The following is a 27,207-nucleotide window of genomic DNA, read 5'->3' on the forward strand; positions in this document are numbered from 1 at the left end:
TCCACTCCCTGCATTTCCACAGTTGCTTCAAAGGTGTCTTAAAAAACTCTGTTAGCTTTGGCCATGGCAGATGTGGGCCCATTAGCAAGAAGAGATTCTGTTCTGTAGAGGGCTGCAACCACGGACTCGGCAAACCCCATGCTAGGCTCCAGGTTTCAGCCAGGCTTGGCCAGCCCCATCCTGAGCAGCTCTTTTCCCTCCATCTGAAAGCTGAGCATCCTTTTTGTCTCGAGATTGTCCAAAGATTCCAGAGAAGCAGGAGAGGGTTGCCTTGTGTGGGTCACGGGCCTCCATCTCTTCCTTGGCTGTGGAGGGTTGCTACTGGCAAGACCAAGTTACCAGTTTGCTTCCCAGGCCTCTTATCTCTCATACCCAGTGCCTTGACAGGTGAAGTCCATCTGTGTGCATGTCTGCTACCCCCTGCCACCCCTCCCCCACGCCATAGGCAACCAACCCCCCTTTTAGCTCTAGGAACCCCAGGCTCAGTGTGGATCCCGCAGAACATAAATGATACCCGACTGAGAGGAACTCAGCTTTCTGCTGTGAGGAAGGGCGAGCAACTTTTTATTTGGTTGCAGTAGATTCTTGCCAAGTACAAGGGCCCCAAACGGGCCTGTACTGAGCTCATGTAGGGGCCTTGCTGGAAGCTACTTACTATGCAGTAGGCAGTGATGACGGCCTGAAGACAGGATCTTCCCTCCTGATGGAGGAGGTCTGTCTCAGGTGTGGAGCGTGTGTGGTGCGGGTGGGGAATGTTGGTGAACGTCTGATCCTCCTGCCTCCGCTTCCCAAGTGTGATTACAGGCAAGTGTGGGCTTGTTGGAAAGAGCAAAGCAAGTTCCATTTTCCTCACCTCTACGGAGCAGAGAAAGGCCATGCTTCCCTTGGTCTATCAGTGTCCCAGTAAGAGCCTCCTAGGGGTGTCCTCACCATCTCCTCGAACTGCCCCTGTACCCCACTAGACCTGTCACCCGGGTTTTTGCTCTCACTTGAGGGAAACATTCCAAACATGCCCTGGAGACAGATAGCCTTCCCACAGGCTAGCTGGGACGGCAGGGAAAGGGTTAAAAGGCCATGCTGCAAACCGTGAGCAACCTGATCACCTGATTGAGATGTTGAGGAACAGCGCTGAGATTTCTATCTCTGCAAAAGAGCAGTTAGGCAGAACTGGGGGCTAAGTACCTCGTCAAACCTCTGCCCCATCATTTGGCAGGTGATGGGGACATGGGCCGTGTGGGGTGTCCTTTACATGGGATAGTGCCCACTGAGGGTCACAAGGTAGATGTCACCCTCTGTTGGGAGGGGGGCTGCCCTAGATTAGGAGCGGGCAGGGAGGGGGCAAAAGTTAGAGTGTCTGGCATTTGCTTCAGGCTTGGATTTTCTGGGACTCAATTATTTTTAATTAGCCATAGAAAATTTAAAACTGGAGGTTAAATAAAAAGCAGAGAAAGACCAGGCTGCTATATCCTCCAGGCTACGCGAAGCTCGGGGTTGCTTGGGGTGCCAGGCCGGCTGCAACAACATGCCAGACCAAGTTTGAGACTCCTGGGTCAGCAGACCTTTGGTGTCTTCCGAGGCTTTGGACCCCCCTCCCTCCCAAGCTCTTAAGCAGAGCACTCTGTTCAGGGTCCCCTCCGGCTTGGTGAGCTCCCTGCTGTGCCTGCGCTCTCGGGGTCCTGTGAATTGTCCTCGGTGGCGCTGGCCGAACGCGTGCTGTCGTCGCGTGTGCTGTCCTCACGCAGGACTGGCTCAGGGCTGGCCGCGCGCTGTTGCTGCTCCTTAAGCTCCGAGTAGGAGCGCGAGAAGGTGTGGAAGATGGAGGTGACCGGGAAGGCCATGAGCAGAATGCCGCTGAGGATGCTGCTCAGCGCCACCACCTGGCCGGGAAGGCTGCGCGGTACCATGTCTCCATAGCCCACGGTGGTCATGGAGATGACGGCCCACCAGTAGCTGGCGGGGACGCTGGAGAAGTCGCGGCGAGCGCCCAGCTCGCGCTCGGCCAGGTGCACGAGCGGCGCGAAGAGCGCCATGGCCACGCAGAGGAAGAGCAGCAGCAGTCCGAACTCGCGCGCGCAGCGGCGCACGGTGAGGCCCAGCGAGCGCAGTCCCAGCGAGTGGCGCGCCAGGCGCATCACGTAGAGTACGCGCAGCGCCCGCAGCAGCCGCAGCACCAGCCCCGCGCGCTCCAGCATCTTGCTGCCCGTGGGCCCTGCAGCCAGCCCCGCGAGCAGCGACACGTAGAAGGGCAGGATGGCCAGGATGTCGATGATGGCAAGCGGAGTCCGCAGGAAGGCGCACTTGCTTTCGGCCTGCAGAGAGCGCAGCAGGAACTCGAAGGAGAACCAGGCCACGCACACCGTCTCCAACACAAACAGGTTGCGGCACTTCGAGGAGCACTCGCCCTGTGGAGGAGAGGGACACCCGGTTGGCGGACAGGAGGTGGCTACAAGGAAGTCAGTCAGGGACGCGGGATGTCACACAGACCCCGTGCCAGCGACATGTGGGAGTGGGAAATACAGAATTTGACTGACCCCCCCCCCCCGGCTCTTTTGAAGATTTAATTGACATCATTTCCGTACGTGGGGAATGAGCAGGGTGAGTCCGGGAAACTGGAAAGGTAGTTAAAACCTGGAACCGCTGACCTCTGAGCACTTCTGATTTGATCGGTGAGATGTCTACAAAAAGAGCTTTGGCATGAATAACCTAACGTTCCACTTTTGAACAACTGGGCAAAGGAGAGGAAAAGGAATCCCAGTGTACCGAAAGAGGTGATAGAAATTAGAACGGGAGCACCAAAACAGAGGGCAGCGCTGAGAAGTCGATTCTTGAAAAGATCGAAATCGACACATTTCATACAACTAGAATAGGAAATGCAGGGTGGGACACCGCTACCGCCACCAAGGAGGAAAGGGACAGAGGATACACTGTGAAGAATGTGTCTGCGAGGTGGGTGATTTAGATGCAATGGGCGAATTCTAAAATGGCGAAGCAAAAAAGGAGTGTGGGAAGAAAAGAGGATCTGGACACACCTAGAACAAGCCTGGAGACAGACAGAGGCTGCTAGATTAATCTAGCAGTCTGCCCACACGGAAATCAGGGGTCCCGGCGCCTGTACACAGCGTTCTCCAGCGTTCCAAGTGTTAAACACCAAGTCTTTACCATCCATGACAAGAGTGGAGGAAACACTGCCGAGTTCATTCTGTTGACCTTGGCACAAAACCCAGACACTGTGATCTTAAGAAAACTACAGAAACATAACTGTAAACAAGACCAGGCATGATGGTGCCCAGCTCTAACCTCAACACTTGGGAAGAAGAAGCAGGAGGATCAGGAGTTCAAGGCCATCCTCAACTATATATCGATCTTGAGGCCAGAGTAGGCTACATGAGACCATCTCAGAAACAAAAATGAGAAGAACAATGAAAGCTTGACGTGATAACAAACAGAACCCCGCAGCGGATAGAGGACTTAGAAAGCATGATGGGAGGAGGGCCTTTGAGGTGGCTCAGCAGGCAAATGCTTGGTTTGCCACCAAGATTGATGACATGAATTTAATTCCTAAGACCCATATGGTAGAAGGAGAGAACCAGTTTCTGCAAGTGAACCTTCACCTGTGGGTCATGGCACACACATGCCAACCCCTCCCCCCCATAAATAGATACATGTAATAAGAAAAAAAATACGATGGAGAAAGATTTTTGCTAAGGAAACAAGGTTGACTTACTACCTGAAACTGATTAATATAATTTGTAATAATAGCATCATTAAAAAGCAAGAGTAGAGCCAGGTGATAGTGGCACACACCTCTAATCCCAGCACTCGGGAGGCAGAGGCAGGCAGATCTCTGTTCGAAGTCAGCCAGGGCAACACAGAGAAACCGTATCTCACCCCCTCACCCCTTCCAAGTAAGACCAGATAATCAGGTCTGCCCTTAGTACTCCGAGCAAAGGAGTTCTGAAGATTCAAGCTAGGACAGTCAGACATAAATGAGTTAAAAATAAAAATAAATAAATCCAGTTTGGAAAGGAAGAAATGACATGACTTTGTGTATAGAAAAGCCCATAGAATCCACTAAAGTAAATGAACACAGTAAGGCTGAAACATTAATTCAGTAACATTGAAGGATATGAGATAAATATACAAAAGTCAACTTTATCTATACAAACTTTCAACAAATAACCAGAAAATGAAAAATTTTAAATCTTATTCACAATACCATGAAAGAAGATATACACGTAGCACACACACACTTACATACAGACTCTCTCTCTCTCTCTCTCTCTCTCTCTCTCTCTCTCTCTCTCTCTCTCTCTCTCTCTCTCTCACACACACACACACACACACACACACACATTTGGTGCCATGAGTTCTGAAGGACAGTCCACACAGTAAGAAAGAGTTTGCTGGTAACAGGTCAGTGAGAACATGGAGGAACTGGAACACTGCCGATGGAGTACAGACTAGTCCAGTCACTCTGGAGAACATTCCGGCAGTTCCTCTGATGAGCAGTTACCATCAGACTCCACAGTTCCATGTGTGGGTCTCCTCTGGAGAAAGCATATCTCCAGAGAACTCATACAGGACTTTACACCAGGAGGCAAAATAGCCCAAATGTGATTCTCTGGGCTGTGGAGTAATCCTTTTGTACACCGTGAAGATTTGTCGCTGTGGTTGGTTTAATAAAGACACTGATTGACCAATAGCTGAACAGGATAAAGTTAGGCAGGAGCCAAACTGAGAGTGATGGGAAGAAGAAAGGCAGAGTGGGACAGACGCCAGGAGATGAAGAGAAGGCAGGACATGTAGAAAATGAGGTAACAAGCCATGGCCACATGGCAAAGCATAGATAGAAATATGGGTCAATTTAAATATGAGTTAGCTAGTAACAAGCCTGAACTATGGGCCGAGCATTTACAATTAAGTCTCTGCATCAGTTACTTGGGAGTGGCTTGTGGGACAGAAACTTCTGCCTACATCTATGAATGAAGATAAAAGAAAACGTCTGTTCGTATGATGAACTATTCTGAATCATCAACGGACACCAGTGTAAGTGGACCCTGGAAATGTGATGCGAGAGAAGCCAGGAACAAAAGACATAATCGATGGTTCATTCGTATTAAAAGTTCAAGTTAAGGAAGTCTATAGGAAAGTGGACTAGTGGCCGCCAGGGGGTGGGGTTGAGGAGGCATGGTTAGGGGGACAAGGGGTTTGGGAGATACGGGGTTTGGGGGACACAGGGCTTCATTTATGGTCATGGAACTACTTCTGAAAACCATGGACTAGAAGATGCTTCAAATGTGTTAAATATACAGTATGTGAATTGTACCTCAATATTTTTACTAGAAATAATCTCTAGGCAAACCTCAGTGTATGTGGCTAGCTGGGCTACAGAAAATAAGCAAATGGGTACAGGCAGAGGTTGGGTTGACATCTCACTGTTAGATACAACCTGGGCCTTAGAACTGCATTCATCAAACAGCCTAGAAGATGGTTATCTTGCTGGGAAATGGGGAAGACCTAGCGGGCCACACAGCCTCAAGGCTGCCATATTTTACCCGATCGTTTCTCACCCTACCACAGCCACCTTCAGCCCACAGGCCATCCCGGCTCAGAGTATTAGATTCTGTGCAGTGGAATCTGTCACCAGGTCACCTCCGCTATGGGGGAAATATCCACGGTGATGCTTGCCCCACGTAGCCTCTTGGTTTCAATCCCTACAAGCAGCCTCTGGGTCCGTGTGAGCATCTGGTGTCTGAGGTCCAGTGGACAGAGTGGTAAGGCCTGCAGCCTTCTGTCTCGAGTGAAACCTGCACTCAGAAGGGTCTGAGGCTTCAGTGGTCACCAGCAATGACTCGTAGGTGTACAGACAGCAATGACACCTGTGCACAGTGGGCCATGTGTGGGTGGGACACCCAGAGATGTGCAGGCCATCTTGTGTATGCAGGGTGGGGCTCTGAACGATCACTAGTCTGAAAGGAATGCAGAGAGCCAGCATCCAAATTTCTCTGCTCAATTCTGCAAATCCCAGCTAGTCGCATGTAACTGGCCATCTGTGTCTAAGGGTACTGCGTGCAGAGTCCTTTGCCTTGTCCACTCCTGCAGTCATGGGCTGCTGGGACCCTCATCTTGACCTCCAGATTAACCTGCATTGGCCTGCATCCTGCTGTGTGACTGGAGAGGCCATCCCTCGGCTCTCATTCCTGCTAATGTGGAGAGCAGTGGAGGCTGCACTCAGGCTGGGGAAAGCACAGTCTTAGCCACTGCTGCCTGCTGCTAAAGTCCCTACTTCCAGACATATAGGACAAGAGAGAGTCTAGCCTCAGCCTTGGTGAAGGAAACTCCGATACCTATTTCAGAAAGGACAGTGGATGTTTACAGAGGTCTCCTGTCCATCTTTGTCTCAGTGTCCCCATCCCTGTGTTGCTTGGGTAGCTGTGACCAGGTCCCACACATGGAATCTGAATTGGGCAGTTTGGCCTCACAGACATTACCCTAAGGGCATGGCTGCTGTCACAGAGTGGGAACAAAGAAACCCTGTGACCCCTGGTGGGTTGAGAATCACAAAACAGGGAGTACCAGGGCCCAGAACATACCCACTATTGGCCTGTATGGGAGGGTATGGGAGAAAGACCCAGATGCAGCCACCCAGGGACCCAGCGCAACCTCCCTGGCTAGAAATTACCGGGTAGAGCCAAGGATGGTGGTATCTTCAAGCCCGAGGTGAGTGTAAGGGAGCAGTTTCTGGAACTTTCAACCCAGAAGGCAGAGCCTGATTCATCATGATATGACGTATCCACCCTACTTGGCCAAAAGCAGGTCAGGAATAGGATGCACTCATCCTCGATTGCCCCTGGAGAGCTTCCCCGTGAAACTTTATTTGACATCTGCAAGTACTTTTCCTCATTGGAGCTCTGATTGTTCTCCAAGCTGTAATGTCCCTGTGCAGTGTTAAGATGGGAAGGCCTGAGGGTTGGAAGGAGTCCCCACCACAGTCAAGAGTCCCTGGAGCAGCACACACGCAGTGTCCAGGCGGAGGCAGCACGGGTAGCTCTGTGACCAGCACTTGCCACACTCCAGACTACCCAGGAGCTGCAGCCGTGTCCAGCTTCCATGAAGCAAATATAGCAATACAGGAAGTCCCAGATTCTAGATTCCTCTTTTTCTGGACCAACAGTGGCCACTAGGCTACAGTCCTACCCTTGATCTATCTCTAGAACCCTCTTCTTCCCTTCAAGGCTAGCTCCTTTCCGGGGAGACCAGGACAGAGCTCTGCACAAAGAAGCCAGGTCCTAGGCTGAGAAGGCCAGAAGTTTCTCGCTGAAGATGAATCTGAAAGTGACGGAAAGCTGTTTGCTCTGGTAGGAATAGATGGCCACATCTGGAAGGGTGAGCATAGATGTGTCTAATTCTAGGGCCTATTCATTTGTACACCAGGAAGAGACTCTCAGGGGACCAGGAAAGGGGACTTTGAAGAGCTGTGAGGATCCTGAGGGACTAGAGAGGCCTTGGAGCATGTGGTAATGTTGGGGAACCAGAATGTGGGTCCTGGGGGACAGGAGATAATCGGGGGGATCAGGAAAAGGATCATGGGAAACAGGAGGGAGTCTGGGGGGGCAAGGGGCTCTGAAAGACTAGGAATAGGGTGCTGGGGAACAGAAGGGTGTTCTTGGGGGACTAGGAGGAGTTTCTTTTCCACAAAGAGGAGCAGGAAGAAGCAATGGTCAGACTCGGGGGCTTGTGTGCAGGAGACAGGCTTGGGGTGAAAAGAGATGAGACTTTGGTGGCCATCTGGATGCAGCTCCAGCCAAACAGGTCACACCTGGTCCTCACTCAGAGACTCAGCTGGGGGTGGGGCTTCCCCCAGTTGCAGCTTGGTACAGTAGAACTCTCACAACACCTGCCTCTCCTGGGCAAACCAGGGGCTAGCCAGTGCGATCAATGTGTGGGCCATATAGCAATGACTATTTCCTCTTCTTTCCTCTGCCTGGCTTGTCTGCTCGGACTCTGGAAGCACTAACTGTGTTTGACTATTTGGTCCCATGATAAACTCCCTCTCCCAGAAAATACACTGTGGGCCTTTTTCTTTTTTTCTTTTTTATTAACTGATTGGCCTAGTATCTGAGGCTTCTTATTAACTCTTTTTTTTCTTTTTATCATTATTTATTTATTAAAGATTTCTGTCTCTTCCCCGCCACTGCCTCCCATATCCCTCCTCCTCCCCCAATCAACTCCCCCTCTCTCATCAGCCCTAAGAGCAAACAAGGTTCCATGCCCTGTGGGGAGTCCAAGGACCTCCCACCTCCTTCCAGGTCTAGTAAGGTGAACATCCTAACAGCCTAGGCTCCCACAAAGCCAGTATGTGCAATAGGATTAAAACCCAGTGTGTGGGCCTTTTTCTACGACAGTTTCTTAGTTACTTATGGCTTAGGAAACCAAGGTCAGCTGCCTCCCAGGGAAGCGGCTCAGTGGCAAGTCAGAGACTGGACACCCATGAGAACACGGGAGGCCAATGTCTACTCAGGCCCCATTTCCCTCTGTAGGTAAGAAACTTGGAGCTGAATTCGGGTTTGGTGCAGTTTGCTAAGAATCATCCACAACTACCAAAAACAGAAACAACCCCCTCCCCAAACCTCAACCACTTACAAAACCAAACCTGCTGGGAATGTCCCGGGTTCACACACTAGGGGTTCTCTAGGGTTGCTGGATGTGAGATGTAGCGTCACAGGACAGACACATTCCTTGTGCATTAGACATTTCTGAGCTGTTGTTCCTTTAGTTTACCCATTCTCTATTACACATGGGTCAGCTGGGCCTGAGGCTAAGGTTTTAGAGTCTGGGTCGTCCAGCTGAGGTCTAGAATGCCAGACAAAATATACAACGGCGAAAACTCTGCTCAGGTAAATTTCAAACATGGTCAAACACTGTCCACTTTGATTTGGACATTTCCTTTGAGGACGAGACCCTTAAGGAACATTAGAAAGGGGTCCAGAGTCTTCTGCATAAGGAGAACCCCACACGTCAGAGTGCAATTCTGTGAACTGAAATGGTACACCAAGGCGTCTCCCAGGAGGACGGTTCATAAGGTCCCACCCAATACAGATTTCTCAGGGCGTGCTGACCCTGCCTGCTCCAGGTAAATTGACTGATCCCTTTATATGATGGTGCATGTGTATATCCACCGCCCACATGTGAATGCGCATTTGCAAATAAAGCTGGCGAGGTCGGTAATGAGTCAGTCTCCGGGGGCATTTGCTTTTCTTTTGGGTGAGTCCCTCGGGTAGATGGCCGGATCAGATCATGTCAGGATTAGAGCACACCACTACAGCCATGCCCCTGCCTCTCCATGGAGGGCCGGGAACTCCAGTGCTCTGCAGCCTCGTGAGCACTTGTTCCCGATTGCGGTTTCCAGTCACAGTCCACTACACACCTGCTCATTCTCTCTCCCTCTCTCTGCCCTTACACAGTGTGTGAGCTCACAAATCGTTTAGTTTGTATAGCCCTGGTAGCTGGCGGAGCCCAGCCACTTCTCGGGTGTTGTCGTTTGTATGTCTTCTCTGCTGAAATCTTTTGTTCCTTTTAAGATGGGCTTTCTTACAGCTGAGTTTGCATAGGCTCGTTATATGGTCTAATTGCAAGTCTTTTGTCAGATCTGTGATTTGCAAACATTTCCCCCAGCCCAAGCGCTGCCTTTTCATTCCCTTAGCAATCTTTCACGGGCAAAGTGTTTAACTTGAATGAAATGCAATTTACCAATTTTCCTTCTGTAGAAAGGCTTTTGATACAGGATCTGAAAGCTCCAATCCAGACAAGCAAAGACTGCCTCTTGGGTTGTACTGTAGAAGTTCTATATTTTACATTTCATGTTTATAGCTATGGTCCGTTTTGAGCTTATTTAAAAATAAAATAAAATATAAGGCAAGAGGCTGGAGAGATGGTCCAGTGGTTAAATGGCTTAGGGCTCTTCCAGAGGACCAAGGTTCAGTTCCTAGTGTACATATACCAGTTCACAACCATTTGTAACTCCAATCCCAGGGGCTCTGATGCCCTCTTCTGGCCTTCCCGGGCACCACAAGCACATGACTCAGACACAGGCAAAACACCCATACGCATACAAATAAAAACCAAAAATCCAGTTGACCTTTTGTTTGCCTGTCTGCGGTCTGTGCTGACTGCAGGTCTTACCGCTCACAGTGTCACGGAGTCTAACTGCGGCTTTATAGTAAATCCTGAAGTTAAAAGGTATGACTCTTCAGTCCTTAAAAAAAACTGCTTCTCTCGGGCTGGAGATGGCTCAGCCATTAAAGGCTAAGCTCAGAACAAACAAACAAACAAAAAATGGCTCTTCTATTTTCCCACAAATATTTTATGAATCAGCTTGCTGATATTTGCAAAAAAGAAACAAAAAAAAAAAAAAACCAAAAACCTAAACAGGTTTGAATGTGGGTTTACAGACCCTAGCACTCAGCTGGGGTGAGTCCCATAGCACCTGATCTCCCAAAGTACTCTGACCACTTTGGTGATATACTTTTATCTGTCTGTCTATCTATCTATCTATCTATCTATCTATCTATCTATCTATCTATCTATCTATCTATCTACCTACCTACCTACCTACCTACCTACCTACCTACCTATCTCTTGACAGAATCTCACAAATCCCAGGCTGGTCTAGAACTCTTAGCCTTCCTGCCATTACCTATCAAGTGTCAGAATTATCGGTATGTGTATTAACCTGTCTGTTTTGTAACTTTGGGCACATAGAAAACCCACACACACCTCAACAGGCTCCTAGCTCCCTGCCAGGTCTGTTGATGTTCAGTGCAGTGCTGAATAGTACTTCAAAAAAACAGTTTCTATGTGTTCATTGCTAGGTTGTGGTTGTACAGCTGGGTTTTATCTATGGAGTCCGGGGCTTGTCCTGACCCAGTCACTTGTTCTACAGACTTTCTGTGGATTTCTCGGCTCTTGGATCACAGGCTCTCCAATTTCTTGCTTTAATGCTCAAAGGAGAGTATCTAGCAGATCATAGCCTGGGAAGGAGAGAGGGGGCGAGCACTCCATCCTTCATGTTCACCTGTCCCTGTAAAGACTGGGAATTACCCAGAAGACTGAACCGGCTAAGGCAGGCAATGGTCTACTTTTTCTCTCATAAGATGTGATGTTTTATGACTTTATTCTAACACTGCTTGGCTTTCTTTAAGTCCTGGTGCATTTTTTGTAAATGCGCCAGCACCTCAGCCGGCAGGTGCTCTGTTTCGTTCTTTCCTTCCCTCTCCTTCCTCCCCTTTCCTCCCTCCTCCTTTCCTCCCTCCTCCTTTCCTCCCTCCTCCTTTCCTCCCTCCTCCTTTCCTCCCTCCCCCTTTCCTCCCTTATCCTCTTCCTGCATGGTACTGGGGATTGAACCTTTGCACTGGACACTGAGATAGATACATTCCTAATCCTTTATTTTTGTGATAGGGTCTCAATTAAGTGACTAAGGCTAGACTTGAATTTTCCCTCCTCCTTTTACAGTACCCTAAATAGTAGGGTTACAGGAATGTGGCATTGTGACTGGTCTTATTTATTTTTTTTTTTTTTTTCCCAGGAGAGAGCACCTGCCTGGACCTCCGGCCTCTCCTTCCAGCTCTGGATTCCTGTTTCCTACACAAGATGTTTCCCCCACTGGCCATTTTGTTGAAGCACACCCTCCAGCAGTTTAAAGAACAGTTGTGTGTGTGTGAGGTGTGGGGGGGTAGATTTCTTTTAGATTTTGCCCATCTAGAAATGTCTTTCTTCTGTCTTGACACGGTGACTCATTTTGCTTGTGGAATGCAGAGTAGGAAACAATTCTCTCTCAGAATGCTGACGACGCCCACCAGGGCCCCAGCTTTTGCCTCCGCCGTTGAATTGCAGTATTCGCATTAATAAACAAAACTCAAGCGCGTGGCCCACACATACCACACCTGAGCAACTATGTGCCCAGCGTAGCAATCAGAAAAGAACGTGACGACTGTACCCATCCTGGTAGCAGAGGAAAGAAGTCCGGGCTGGCTCACAACTTGTAAACAGGGCAGGCACACTTTGGAAAACAAGTGCTCCAGAGAGCAAGGCCTATCGACCTGGGGCTCATGTTGGCGCTGGTCTCGCTCACTTTCCAGTGAAAGGAAAAGATGGGGTCAGTTCGGTGGCGGTGGAACGTCAATCAGCCATGGGGCAGGTGTGCCACTGAGCTACACTAACGTGCTGGCCCACGCAGGCTCACTTTTGTCCCTGCTTTTGTCTCGTGTGACTAAGAATGAGTGGCAGCAGCTTGCCAAGGAGCTATCTTCTAACTGTGCATCTCACTCTCTGCAAATTAAACACAGCCAGCGGACGAGGAGGCAGGAGGGAGCAAAGGAAGACAGATGTACCGTAAGTCTGTGTCTTCCTTGGTGCGTGACTAAATTCTTCCATGTACCTCTGACTCCAGCTTGCACACCGCCTGGACTTCCTCCCAGCACTTCATCAGTCCAACCATCTGCTTTAGGTAACAAGGTAGAATAGTCTGCAGGACCACCCAGCCTCCTGCAGTCAGCAGTCTTAACTTGGTGCTGTCCACGGGCGGACACGATGCAGGCTGAGACCACAGCCGAACACATTCTTGTTAATGACCATGCTGATTATACCTTCTGTCTCAGAAGAGCTGGAACAAGGCGCTTGTTAGCTCATTTCACCGACTCTAGATTTGACTTTGAACTCATTTGAGGTTTATTCTTCTTAATTATCTCTGGAACAGAGCTCTCGTAGTCAGATTTGGTGAAGCAAGCAGGAAAGTAGCAGAGGAAAATCTACTCAGGAGAAGCTCTTGTTTCAAAATATCACGGCAGTCATTTAAGCAGAAATATTGAGTGGCTCATTTCGAACAGTCCGTGCTGCACGAGGCAGGCTGTCAGTCCTCCCTCCTGACAACACTGTTAACTAGTTTGTGTTATGCTACATAAACAAATCCTTCAAGGGCCCTTGCCGCAAATATTGCTGGTTTCTTCTGAGAGATTAGGCAAGCACCTGAGGTTGGGGATTTCCAGCATCATGAACAGGCACACTAAGCCTGTCCGTGTGCTTTCTGCAGCTGGGGGCTCTGCTGTACCCCTAGGAGTGGCAAGCCTGCTGTTCCCCAGCTTTGAGCCATTCACCAAGGTTCCAGATAGATGGACAGACAGAATCAGCAGGCTACAGACAGACAGGGCGCAGAGAGTCCCAGGTCGTGGATTAGATTACCGTCTGGTTTAACAACGGCACAAAATGCACAGCCACTGTTCTTCACTGAGCTGTTAATTTTAGCAGTTTCCTGAAGGCCATGCCCCACAACTGCAGCTCTGTTTGGGGACTAGGGTGGGCTTGCTGCTCTGGGCCTGGCTCAGCCCAGTGAGCACTTTGAAGCAGGTGGGTTGGTTTGAATCAATTAACTACAATTACTAGAAATATCTCTCTCTCTCTCTCTCTCTCTCTCTCTCATTAAATTTTTTACCGACTACAAACAATGCACCAGGGACATCCTAAGCATACAAAGCCCATGGCTTCTTAGGCAGAGCTCCCAGAAATAGGTTTTCTGTTTTTATTATTTATTTATTCTTATTAAATCCAAGGCTTTCCACATGCTAGGCCAACACTCGAAGACTGAACTAGGCAGATTCCCCCAGTCCCAGAAGTGGTCTTCCTACTGGAGACTCACTCTTTCCTCCTCTGGATAGGCTCAGCTGTGAAATCCCCCTCTTCTGCATTCATTCACTGTTTGTAAAAGGCCCATTTCTAAAGACTCACACATACCAGTGTGCACAAATATTGGCGTCTCTGTCAATCCTAAAGGAAGACATTCTCCATTACTGAAGGGGAGGTGCTATCCTGTTTACTACCGAGATCTGCTACATTTTCTGGGCATTGCTAACCTTCATAGCTGGCTCCCAGGCATCGGATCCTCCTCCCTGAGACATCATTTTCCTTATGAATGTACTTGAGTTTCTTCTATATGAATATTATTAGCCTATAGTCACATACATTGTAGTTTTATTACCTTTATGGTTTCTGGCTTTCCCGTGGAGGCTAAAATGATTCCCCCACACCCACAAGACTGGGTATATTAACTTACATTTTCTTTTACTAATTACATGGGTTTTGTTTTTTTTTTCCCATAGTCTCTAACATATTTGGAATTTATTTAAATATCTTTCAGGCTAGTGGTGGTGTTACTTTAATCCCAGCACTCAGGAGGCAGAGGCAGGTCGATCTCTGAGTTCAAGGCCAGCCTGGACTACAGAACCCAGGACAGCCACGACTGTTACACAGAGAAACTGTCTTGAAACAAACAAACAAACAAACAACAACACCTTTCAGGAAGCATCTATTCAGATGACCACTCATAGAAGTGGGAAGGCTTCACCTCGTACACTAAGTTGCCACACAGATTTGCCTGTTTCTGTGTGTGATCTTCTCCAAATTGCCAGAGTGAGCGTGCTATCGTTACTCAGCATATGTTTGCTTCATTATACTTATTGCACTTTCCAATGTGTTTCTTACTGAGAACATATTTAATTTTGCATCTAGTATTTCTAAGAGCTGTTACTAAGTATGTAACTGTTTAATTTTATTTATACTATGTTCCTGTATCTGGTAAGTATAGGAACTGGGAAATATTAGGATGATGTCCCCCAAGATTCCTGCCTTCCTTCCCGTGTCAATGCTGGTGTTAGGTAAGTGTGTCCCCAGTAAGACTATGGGAAAGATTGTGCTCTGCATAGCCAGGAACCCCTTTTTCTGTCTAGAAAGTGAGACCAAACATGTGCCAGGTTCCTATGAGTGAGAGACACCACAGGGACAGAGCTGACTTCAGCTGAATCTCAGCCACAGCCACTAGTGAGCGTGTGACCACCGTTCACAAACTCCAAGTCTAGGAAGTTGTTAGACACCAAGCTCACCAGGCCTCCTGCTCATCCGTTTTCCTCATTCTTTACAGCTCATAGCTAGTTGAGCACATGCATTTCTCTAGGTCCCTAAGGACATCCTGGAAGGTTCCAAGAACACCCACTGGGCTTGTGACAGCCAGCATCGTGCGTATGTATCAATTTGGGGAGCCACGTCTCCCATCTAAGAGCACAAGATGCTACACTCACTGGCTCTTTCTATGCCTCACCCAGCCTCATGTTGGCTTCTCTTTTGGACACAGTTTTTCTTATAAGTCTGCTCCTAGGCACTTCACATTTTTAATCTAATATTGACCAGAACAGTTTTCGCACTATTTTTTTAATACTCTGATATGCAGAGAAGTGACTGATTTTTTCTGTTTATTTTTAAACAGTCATCTTGACAAATTCACTTATTTTGAATACATTTTTAGCTACTTGGATTTGCAGCAAAATCCATACAAAAGGTGACCATAGCCTGTGAGGAGGAAGCCCCTGCCCATTGTCAACAGGTGAATCTTTGGGATGCAATCACAGACAGAAGAAACAGAAACCAGAAAGGAACTGGTAAAACACTTCCTGCTCAAGGTATGTCCCAAGAACAGAAGGACCTGTCCCAAACTGGTGGAATCGGAGGCAGTAACTTTGCTAATGCATGGTCAATGCTTATGCTGGATCATGTATACATACGACCAGTCTCAAGAGTACAAAGTAACGTTTACTTTTATCTAGTCATCCATATGTAACATTTAACATGCCATGTTAAAATGAAGAACTTATTTATGGCCCATATTAGGACTAATTAAAAACAAAACTAAATGTTAGGACCTCTAAGGCTAATGGAGTTGCTTCTAGTTTTCCTTGTTCAGCCCGCTGACCAGCAGTTACAGGCACATGATGTCCACTGAGTCAGGTTCATGAATCATGCAGATCCAAGGCAAGCAAGGTCGGGAGCGTCTTACTCAGGATTTTAAGTGGGAGGGCACCAGCGGCCAGGGGCAAGTCGGCCCTCACCTGGTTTTAAAAGGCACAAGCAAATATCTGTCGTAGGTGTGCACTGAGCTCAGTCAGTCTGGGACTGTCCAGGAGGTGCCCAGTAGGAGGAGGACACTGGGCTGGTGGAGCTTCAGGCTGAGGTCGGGGTCTAAGTGACAGGAGAAGCTAGTTGGGGAGGGTGTGTCCATTGCAAGCGAGACCCAGGCAGAGGTACACATGTGGTCTATGGGAAAGCCCTGCAGCGTGCACAGGATCAAGGACCGACAACCACCTAAGGACAGCTGGCAAAGAAGAGCCAGCAATTTTCAGAGGAGCAATTAGCAGATAGATACATAAAAACACGCTTATTGCCTAGTGATCAAGAGACTTAAACAGCTAGGAGATAGTGTCTGAGACAGGTGAATATGGAGAAGGACCCCTTCACTGGTTTGGTCCAGCAACCTGAGTGGACATATGGATGAATGGACCCCAGATCATTGATCTGACCTCTGAGGAGCAGCCTGTGGAGCTGCCACATGGCCCAGTCACAGCAGCAACATGCCACACGATCAAATCCCTCAAAGTCATCTGTGGACAAGAACAATCACCCCAGAGTCAGTTACAACCGTGAAGAGCTGGGGAAGGGCAGCCACAAGGGAACACTTAACGTCGTATCCCCTGATGCTGTGCAGATAGACACAGGGGTGTGCAGAGGGGGCTCTGGCCATGGTGCTGCCAGCCCAGCTGGCTGCCAGGCTGGGGGCGGGCTACCATTCTGGCAGGAAAGGGAAGTCATGAGGAGGGTGGCTAACAGAAACCCATCAGCCTGGTTGTTCCTCTCAGTTAAATCTCTTTCTCTCTTTCTGTTACGGGAAGGCTCTGCATTTTACAACTGTCTATAAAAACAAATGCTCATCTGCAATAGTAGTAGTAGTAGTAGTAGTAGTAGTAGTAGTAGTAGTAGTAGTAGTAGTAATAATAATAATAATAATAATAATAATAATAATAATAATAATAATAATACCCACTCTGAGAGTCTGCATGTTCTCTAGGCTACAGGGAACAGAGAGACTAGTGAACGGAGACAGGTTAGGTACCAGGCCCTGAGGTTCAGCTGCTTCCTCCAAGCTCTGTATATACTAGGTTTATAACAGATGCTCCCATGGAGGTGGCAGGCTTATTTTTCAAGATGTCCAAGCCATGTTCAAGTGAGAAAACTCTGACTCCCAGGTTAAATGCTTTCTAGAGTGTGCTTCTGGGAAGGACAGGCTTTCCCTAGCAGGCAGGGAACCCAGAGGACACAGGTTCACCTGGGTCTTTGCTGTAGAGTCCCACTCCAAACCACAGCAGAGTTTTCCACAGTGCCTCACGGGGAATGGTTTTGGTTAAATGACCTAATATGGCCAGGGCTAACTTGGTGAATTTTGACAGCTTCCCCTTTATGCAACACCCCAACATTTCAGCCTTAGCTGCTGTCAAAATCTTAATTCCAACTTCTCAAATACGTTCTCCAAATTGGGTGGCTGGCGCCTGATGAATTTACACTCGGGTGCACTGAGTTCTCTTAAAAATACAACTCATCTGTCAAAATAATCCAGTCCTATTTCGGGGAATGCTGGGGGGCAATGAAATCATACACACTAGGAAAAAACTCTTCCATTTCCTCTCAGTTCCAATGAGTCCTTAGCATGGCAGCTGTGCTCACTGGCCAATGTAGAGGACAGTGGGGCAAAATACCCTCTGCATTCTGAGATAGGTAACAAAAATGGGGCGTTGGGGCAGAACCGCTTGCTGCTCTTTGTGAGTTGAGCACGCCACCAGTGGAGGCAGAGGTTGTCCTGAACTGCCATCCTCATCTAGATTTGCCGTCTCTGCAGACCAACAACTTTTGCCGTGTCTGCAGACCAACAACCTTCATCGTCTCTGCAGACCAACAACCTTCATCGTCTCTGCAGACCAACAACCTTCACCTTGTCTGCAGAACAACAACCTTCGCCGTGACTGCAGATCAACAGCCTTCACTGTGTCTGCAGACCAACAACCTTGGCCATGACTTCAGACCAACAACCTTTACTGTGTCTGCAGACCAACAACCTTCGCCGTGACTTCAGACCAAAAACCTTTGCTTGTTATCAGAACCTTTTGGAGCCAGATAGGGTGCGGCAACGTTGCCCACTATAAAGGGCTGGGGCTCCATACCACACAAAGTCCCTCTGACGTGCTACCGCTGCCCTTTGAGGTATGTTTGTATCCTTGTGGGCAGAAGGATAACGAGTCCCCTAGTTCTCACTGAATCTCATCTCTGAAGAATCTGCATTTGATGGATGGAGGATTGGAGGTCCTAGAGGAGAAATAAATGTTTAAAGTCCCACAACAGTCAGAATCGGGATTTAGAGGCTGCTGAAGAGGTGGCTTGGTGGTTAAGAGCATTTGCTGTTCTTCTAGAAGACCCCAGTTCAGTTCCTAGCATCTACACCAGGCAGGTCATAACTGTCTGCAACTCCAGCTCCAGGGGATCCAACACCTCTGGCTTCTACATGCAGTCTCTCTCTCTCTCTCTCTCTCTCTCTCTCTCTCTCTCTCTCTCTCTCTCTCTCTCGTGCACAAGCACACACACACACGTGCACACACTTGCATGCAGACATGCAGCACGCACGCACACACACACACTTGAAATTAATTTTTAAAAAAAGAAAAGGCAATTAGTGTAAGGATTTAACCAGTGTCCAGTTTGACTCTTCCGATGACAGATGAAAGACCTTGGGCAGATAACGAAGGGAGGAGTTTGCTCTTGCAGCTTCTCTCCTAGGCTCTTAGATACATCTTTAACATTTTTTTTTCAACCTAAGGCAAAAATCCAAAACACAAATCTAAATTTTCTATGCTAAATTTGTGTAGGAAGCCTAGAAAAACAAATGCCCTAACTTTATCTTTAGCCGGTGTCCAGCAAACTGACCAGGCCCCGCTATTCCCACACCTTTGAAAGGGCCCACAGGGCCTCCCATGGAAATGAGCAGCAATCTTGGCCATGGGCTCCTACCCCGACTGTGAGCAGTGGGGTTGACCATGACAGGGAAGGGGGCTGCCCTGAACAGGGCACAAAGCCACCCACCATGCCCACTTCATAGTGCCAGTAACTTAAAGAACAATCCACAGTTTTTCCAGAAGAGAAGTGCAAACAGACCTGCTCAGATCCCTGACTGCGGCTCTACATTTTGCTGACTCACTTTGTAACACCCCTGCTGGTTTACTGACAGGTAGATTTGCAAACGGGCAGGAAAGCCAATCAAACACGCTACTGGTTGGACAGGGAACTTGGAGTATAGAGCTAACTGACTTGACCACACAGTGGTTCTGTAGTACTCCGACCTCAGACCTCAGGCAAGGCCAAGTCCCTACCCTTAACCTCCCAGGCTCCCGTGGTTCTGAATGTGACAGGACCTGGTGACATTCCCTAGGACAGGTGCCCAGGCAGAGGTGCAGGGCCATAGTCTGTCACTGTCAGTGATGGTAAGGCTCCTGGGCGGGTTATGTCTTTTCTCTCAGCAAAGAGCAATTAGGCTTCCTTTTCTTAGGTTCACAGCTACCTGCTTAAGACAATCCCCACCTGCGCCAAGTGCACTACAAACATCTTGCTACCCCACTCGAGAGATCCAGCTGTCTGGCTCCAGTCACACTCAAAGCCATCTGTCCTACATTCTTTTGCCCTTGTTGGCTGGGAAGGATGGCCTTAGAGCCTCTTGGGGAATGTGCAAAAAAATAAAACATGCTTCTGGCCATGCTGGGACAATGGAAGGAACCTTGATGTTGAGACTCCAGAGTATAGCTCTGTGCCACATGGAACAGGGCCACTTCCATGCCGATGTGGACGGGAAGGCCAGCACTGAAGCTTTCCCGACCACTCCCTGGAGATGAGCCTCCTCCAGCCTCCAACCTCGTATCCCTTGAAACCAGTCGGAGGTTCCCTAGACATGATCCCCAGGCAGGGACACAAAGGCACAGTATGTCTGAGCCGGTGCTAGGAGTGCAGTTTGTCACCCGGCAAGGCTCTTGTGGCGTCCCCGTGAATTGGAGAACCTCCAGCTAGAGACACCAGGGTAGGCATGGGCCGAAAGCCAGAGCTCAGGTGATGGGGAAATTTGTGTGTACTGAATGGACTCTGGAGTGGCTGAAGGTTGGTCAGACGTAGCTCCAGATGTGCCTGTGAGGGTGTCTAGATAAAATGGTGCAAGACAGATGTTCCTCCCCTGTAACTGGCCTTGCCTGGTCATATGGAATCATGAATGACATAGAAGGCCTCCCTCCTAGCGGGGAGGATAGAGAGTCCTAAGTGACTGTGGGGCCAGGACCTCATCTGCTCTAAGTCTTGCCTAGGCCCTCTGGGTCTCCTGCAGAAGCTGCAGATCTAGGACAGCTCAGCCAGAGACTGTCTGCATTGAGTCCTCACATGGAACCCTATGGGCATGGACATCCTTTCTCTGGGGAACTCTAACTGGCCCAAAGACCACTAAGCCCTCAGCCTGCCAGAAGGTGGTAGGGCTTTGTGTTTGCTGGAGCATATCTGCGCGGCAGACACTTTTGTCACCTGCTTTCCAGGCTGTGGAGAAACAACCCCAGTGAATTCGAAGCTGAGATCCCAGGCATGAAATCCATAGCTCATTAAACTAGCTTTAATTTAATCATGTGACCAAAAGGAAATACTGGCTGGCACAGTCACACAGCTCAATGCCAAAGGAAATGATGGATTTTTGAAAAGCACCCGGCACCCCATGGGCCTTCTACAGCGACAGGCTGTTCTCAGGCAGGCTGGCAAGGACAGCTCGTCCCCGCTGTGCGCCAAGGCCCAGGCAGGCGCTCAGCTCTGTCTCCAGGCAACACAGCAGCCACCGCCACGTAGAAGGAACTTTGCAGCTCTCCGTTGGCATAAAATTGTCTCTGCACCATCTCTCCACACATTTGAATTGCTCAAAAGAGAAACTGCAACGTACCATCCTGGCCCAAATCCTGCCCCTGTGCTTTTCCTACCAACAAGAGTGCCTTCAACCCCAGAGAAGAGCACACTTCCACGGTTAGCTCTGGACCCTGTGCATACATTCTCAGATGTCATCTACTTCCAAACGATTCCACAGTAATGGGGGACAGTCACAGTCAGGGCCTGGGTTGGCTATAAGTTCTTTTAGCACTACTGTCCTGGGGATCCCTAAGGGCTCTGATATTATGTAGCTATCTCCTCCCAATTGAAACATTCTCTCCTAGAGTGGGGAGGCAGGCTAATAAGATTCAGGAAGTAGCTTACTTACAAGGCCCAAGAAGCTCCTGAAATTTACAGGACTCACTAAATTCCTTCCCAAAGTTATATAAGATTGGTGATTGCTTGAGAGAGGAGATTCTCTGATTGGTCAAGCTACCTATAAATTTTCCCCTTATTTTTATTTTATGCATATGGGTGTTTTGCTTGCACCATACATGTGTATAGCACATGCATACAGTGTCTTCAGAGGCCAGAACATGTCTGGTCCCCTGGGATGGGCATTACAGATGGTTGTGATCTGTCATGTGAGTGTTGGGAATTGGAGCTCAGATCCCCTGGAAGAGCAGCTAAGTGTTCTTACCTGCTGAATCATCTTCCCAACTCCCAAGGCTGTCCATAATCGAGGCAGGCAGCCCCAGGGATGCAGCTTTCCTCAGTCCTCACCCATGCTGTTTGTTGTGACACTCTCTTACACTCAGTATAATATCCTCAGGTCTACCCACTTGGTGACTGGTGACAGAACTTTTGTTGTTCTTAAGAAGGTAGAGAGCTCTGGAGATGGGTAAGTAAAAGCCACACACCAGTGAACGTGTGTAGCACCATTGCTGTGTGCTAGAATTGCAAGACTGCAAGTTTTATGTGTGCTTTACTAAAAACAAAGCAGCTGACAGGATATAAGGCTTCTTCTTCCTGGGAGATGGTCATGCCATCGCCAATTATGTGGCACCTCGTGCATGCAGAGGACAGACATCTCCTAAGTGCTCCACCCTTAGCCCTCACCTCTGATCATTGCACACTAGAGACCCCAGAGGGCCATTCTGTGCAGCTTCCGGATCAAGCTCTCCTAAGGTGTACCACAGGACAAGGTGTAGGGGGAGTTAGGGATTCCCATTGCCTAACCCACACAATCTGAGTGGGCTCTGTCTACCCAGAACCCTCTCACAGGTAGACCTTACACAACGGGCCACAACTGCTTTCCACAGGAACTAATGTCTCAGTAGCAAACCTGAAAGCGCTGGCAAGTGAGTGAGATTCATGCTCATGTTGTCCCAGTATGCTGAGCATCCGGGCCCAAGCCACAGGCTAAAGAACTTATTCTGATCACATGGAAGCCATGGTTTTACCATGAGGGTGATAGGCAGCTATTTGGGTATGCTGAGCAGAGAGCAATTTTCCAGACGAGCTATTGACATTTCATGGCTTCCCCACATCCCAGGCAGAGGAGAGAAGGAATTTGCCAAGCTTGTTTCAACCAGACCACTGGAAGCTGTCTGGTGTCCATTTTGTCACTAACATGCCAGAGAGCAGATGTCAAAGCATCCTAGGGTCTCTAAGACAGATTCAGGAGAAGCATCTTTTTATAGCCATCTATTGCCAACAGCTTTCCAAAGAGACTGTAGAGGCCACACTGTAGCAATGTGGACATGCCTGGCAAGCCGCCTCTTTCCAAAGGTCACCACTTTGTAATTGTAACTTGTCGAAGACTATTATTTTGACAGCATAAAGATGTGTTACATTTGCTTATGCTGTGGACGATTACTTTAACTGTGTAAAGGTGTGTTACTTTTGTTTACGCTGCACTTATTTAACGATGTAAGAACGTGTGCTTAATTATGCAAAAATGGGTTGCATTTGCTTCACCTTGCCTGCCTAAGGCACCTGATTGGTTTAATAAAAAGTCAAATGGTCAGTAGTGAGGCAGGGGAAAGGATAGGCAGGGCTGCAAGTGGGAGAGAATAAATAGGAGGAGAAATCGAGACTCAGAAAGAGAAGGAAGAAGAGCAAGAGGGAGAAGGAGGAGGAGAGAATGAGAGAGATGCCCAGGGCAAAAAGTCAGGCAGCCTCCAGCCAGTAGACATGAGAAGCAGTGAAGGTGAGAAATACAGAAGGAAAAAGAAGTAAGAAACCCTGAGGCAAAATGCAGGCAAAGAGAAACAGGTTAATTTGAGTTAAAAGAGCTAGCCAGAAAGATGCCTAAGCCAGGCTGAGCATTCAAAACTAAGTCTCCATGTCACGACTTGGGAGCTGGTCAGGGCCCTGCCCCCCTGCAAAGCCTGGCACAGAAACTGAGTTAGGAAGATGATGTTTGGAAGTGCACAGTGGAGGAGGACAGGGAGGTGAGCAGTATTTCTAGAGGACCCGGGGCTTGGGTCCCCAGATCTGTCGTCACTCACTGAGGCACTTAACTTCTGTTCCCCAATCTTTCACAAATACTTTCATCCTGAGTAAGATATGGAATTACTACCACGTAAAATCCAACACTTTGAATACCCCCCACCCCCATGGTGTAAGCAGGCAAACGTGTTACCTGAGCCAAACTTCATGCCTCCAGTATCATCTTAGAAGCAGAACCAGAAACTCATGACTACTTAACATGACTGAGATAGTCAGGCTCGGGACAACCAATCACGAAGGAAGCCAAACCAGTTTTCTTAACTCTACCTTTAAGTTTAAGTTGCAGTCAGGGCTGCCATGCTCTTGGTCAGTTTGGTTTCTTAGAATGAGTTATCCCATTAGGTGGACACTGGGCATGGCTAGGGACACTACAGGACTCCAAGGAGTAGCCCAAGAGCCCTGTGCAACGGAGGGCGTGTCTGCTCAGGGGACAGAGAGGTGTCTACAGAAGGGCTGGAAGGGACTTGGAGTAGCACTCAGCTAAGTTCGAATGTAGAATGCCCTCTTCTGCAGGAATCCCAACACCCCCAACACAGACCCTAGTCTGCTACATAATGTCTTTCCCCGTTCTTTCCAGAACTTCCCACTATGATCAATGAGTATAAAGGCTGTTAAGGTGGTTTGTTTTGTATCTCCTCCGGCCTGTCATGAGAACTGGCTGACCACAGACAACAGACCAGTTCACATCCTGGGACTCTAGGATTGGTGGACAAGACAGAGAGCAGAGGGCAGGAAACAGACCACTCAAAAGGATCAGAATCTCATTTCTCCATAAAGGGCCTCTAACCCTGGGATATCCAAAATCGACCCGGACTAGCCTCCATTCCAGTGGTTCTCAATGTGCCGGTTGCGACCCCTTTGGGGGAATCGAACGACCCTTTCACAGGGGTGACATATCAGACTCATAACCGTAGCAAAAGTATAGTTATGAAATAAAAATAAAATAGGGTTCCCCAACATGAGGATTAAAGGGTCACAGCACTAAGAGGGTTGAGAACCACTGTTGTAGATCCTTAAGATACGGCATTTTTTAGCTCTACTTTGTCTAGACTTTGTAGGTATTACCTGCTGAGTTATTGGAGATGCAGAGAGGGGCCCCAGGATAAAAGCTGTGGGTCCATGTTCTGAAACTTAATGCAGTTTGGGGGCCTCATCGGACCGTCACTCCTGACCTGGCATGTGGTGGAGCCAGCCAGGGCAGGGGGCATAGAGAACAACCATAACTAGAAATCGGCATGCACCCTTTAAATCGCTACACCCCACCAGATGTGGCCTTTTGTCCACTCCTCCATGATTCTGGCTCCCCCTCTGTCCCACCCTTGCCCTGAAGCCCATGCCCACACTTACCCGTTCCTCTTCTGCTCGGATGTCAGGCATGGTGCTCAGACACAAGCCAACGGCTGTGACCGCCACGAAGGCCACGGAGACATAGGCGAAGAGCTTGCCTGCCAGCCCGGAGTGCGGGTTCTCCACCACATCGCGCAGGCGCCGTCGGCCTCGCTCCAGCCGCCCGGTCCCCAGGGCACGCACCGGGCTCCCCGGGGGCCCACGGCTGGGTGGCCCGGAGCTCGCCTCGGCGGCCTCTTCCTCGCGGCGGCGCAGGCGACGCAGGCAGCAGCGCTCCAGCCGCGCCTCGTCGATGCCCCAGTAGGCCAGCTCGTCGCGGAAGGCCAGGGCGCACGGGCCCCGCAGCAGCCGCAGCTTGCCGGCGCGCAGCAGCGCCACGATGGCGCGGAAAGCGCACGGGCTGCGGTCGAAGAAGAACTCGTCGCGGCTCACGTCGTAGTCGTCACACACGCGCAGCAGCTCGTCGTGGCCGCGGCAGGCTCGCAGGCGCTCGAGGCGTGCCAGGGGACAGCGGGCCAGTGCGGCCCAGGCCAGCCGCACCCGGCAGCCCCCGACGTTGATAATGACGTGTCGCGCTCGGGCTGCTCGACTGCCTCGACCTCCCCGGCCTGTGCTGCCAGGCTCTGGGCCGGGGACCTCTGGGTGCCCCGGGAGCCGGGCCATGGCCCCATATGCCGGCTGCGGTCAGGAGACTGGGCCTGTAAGAAGGATCCGAGTGTTAGAACTGCGGGCAGAGTAGCCGGCCTTGCCAAGGATGCAGGTTTCTGGGACCAGGAGCTCCTCCCTATCCCAGGTCCACCTCTGGCACACTTGCAAGCTCCACCTTAACCAGACTGGGATTCCCTCAAACTCTCCTTACTTCATCTCCTAGAGGGCAGGAACATATAAAACTTCCCAAGCAAGGAGGGGTCATAGATGGAAAGGGTTCAAGAAACCCTAGATTCTTAACAGAGTTTGTGCTATGTATCTGGTAGCATACGTCTCTCAAAACCCACGTCTGGTCTGCCCTGAGCTGATCAGTATTTAAAAAGTGAGCATCTACCCCGCCCTTCAACAAAGGAGGAAAATAGAGGTGGGGTGGGGCTTGCCATAAATTAGAAACAGGCTTCTGAAATTCCAGCAAATGCGCCGCGTGTACACTGCTCTGGACCGGATTTAAAGGAACCAATTATAAAAAAGACATTTAAAGCCAAATGAGAAACACTGAGCACAACGTAGGAACGAAAAGAAAATGTAAAGATATGATAATTGTGTAGGAGAAACCGGGGCAGTTTTTCTTAGAGGTCCTGCCTGCTTATTCACAGGGGACCAGGGTGGGGGGGGGGAGTGTCCCGGGACACTGGTGGTCGCAGAGGAAGCTGCCTATATCTTACAGTCGTTTACAGGCCTTGCTAGGCTTTATGCAGCTTTGACATCGCTGTGATGGCAGTGGTCTGCTCTGCTTGGAACAAAGCTTCCAGGTAATTTTGCAGCACAGCTGGGGTTGAGAAACACCAATCAATCAAGAAGGACGGAAACCCACGGCACTTGATTTTTCTGCCAGCCTTGATTTCTAAGTCAAAGGAACTGTTTGGTACCCATAGAAATTTCTTCAGATGGTCTTTGAGCCTTCTAGGTTTCTATGCCAACTGTTTGGCATACACATTTTTTTTCTTTCCTGCACTGGGCTCACTTTTCCTAGAGGATGCTATATAAAAAGGTGGTGGTGGGTAACATTACTAACATCCAAGATTTGGACTGCACGGAGGAGTCTGCTCTTCGTCCCAGAAGACTCCCCACCTCCTCCAATGTACTGGTTACAGCTGGAAAGGAGAGGCTAGAGGTTCAGCAGAGGCTCGTAGAGCTGTGGCAATAGCAGCAAGAGTAGGGCTGACAAGCAAGTTGGTTCAGGTTGGAGCAACCTGCCATTGAGGACACTCTGGATATCTGTTGGGGGACCACCCCTCCACACTGTTCTCACGGTGACAGCCAGACAAATGATAATTGTCAGCGTACATACCAGGAAAGAATTTTCTTAGCCCCAACCATAGTGACAAGTGCATTGTACAATAAAGCACTCCAAAATCCAGCCTTCGGGTAATGAAAAACAGGTAAAAACTTCTAGAGCCAACTTTTGTGGAGCTTTGGGACTAACCAAAACTATCAGTGACCATGAGGACCTTCAGAGAAGGCGACTGAATCTTGATAACAATGACCTTCTGCAGCAACTGGACTACACTACTCCAGTTTAGAAAACTCACCCCACATCCACCCGTGACCTCAGCACGGGGGTCTCACCCCACATCCACCCCTGACCTCAGCATGGGGGTTTCACCCCACATCCACCCCTGATATCAGTACGGGGGACTCACCCCACATCCACCCCTGATATCAGCACGGGGGACTCACCCCACATCCACCCCTGATCTCAGCACGGGGGACTCACCCCACATCCACCCCATCTCAGCATGGGGGTCTCACCCCACATCTACCCTCTGATCTCAGAACGGGGAACTCACCCCACATTCACCCCTGATCTCAGCACGGGGGTCTCACCCCACATTC

General features: G+C 49.3%; 1 protein-coding gene across 3 annotated transcripts in view; it reads right to left on the minus strand.

Moving 5' to 3' along the window:
• Positions 1-547: 547 nt before the first annotated feature.
• Positions 548-27,207, minus strand: part of Kcng2 (potassium voltage-gated channel modifier subfamily G member 2) — a 66,087-nt gene continuing 39,427 nt past the window's right edge. For all 3 annotated transcript variants that reach the window (XM_005356307.3, XM_026783655.1, XM_026783654.1), the window contains 2 exons: positions 24,664-25,361; positions 548-2,402 (listed from right to left, as the gene is read on the minus strand). In XM_005356307.3, the coding sequence (XP_005356364.1) occupies positions 1,623-2,402; positions 24,664-25,326 (1,443 nt within the window). In that variant the 5' untranslated portion in view covers positions 25,327-25,361 and the 3' untranslated portion in view covers positions 548-1,622. The remainder of the gene's footprint in view (positions 2,403-24,663; positions 25,362-27,207) is intronic.

The sequence above is a fragment of the Microtus ochrogaster genome, chromosome 18, assembly GCF_000317375.1.
Source record: "Microtus ochrogaster isolate Prairie Vole_2 chromosome 18, MicOch1.0, whole genome shotgun sequence".
In the NCBI taxonomy this organism is placed as follows: domain Eukaryota; kingdom Metazoa; phylum Chordata; class Mammalia; order Rodentia; family Cricetidae; genus Microtus; species Microtus ochrogaster.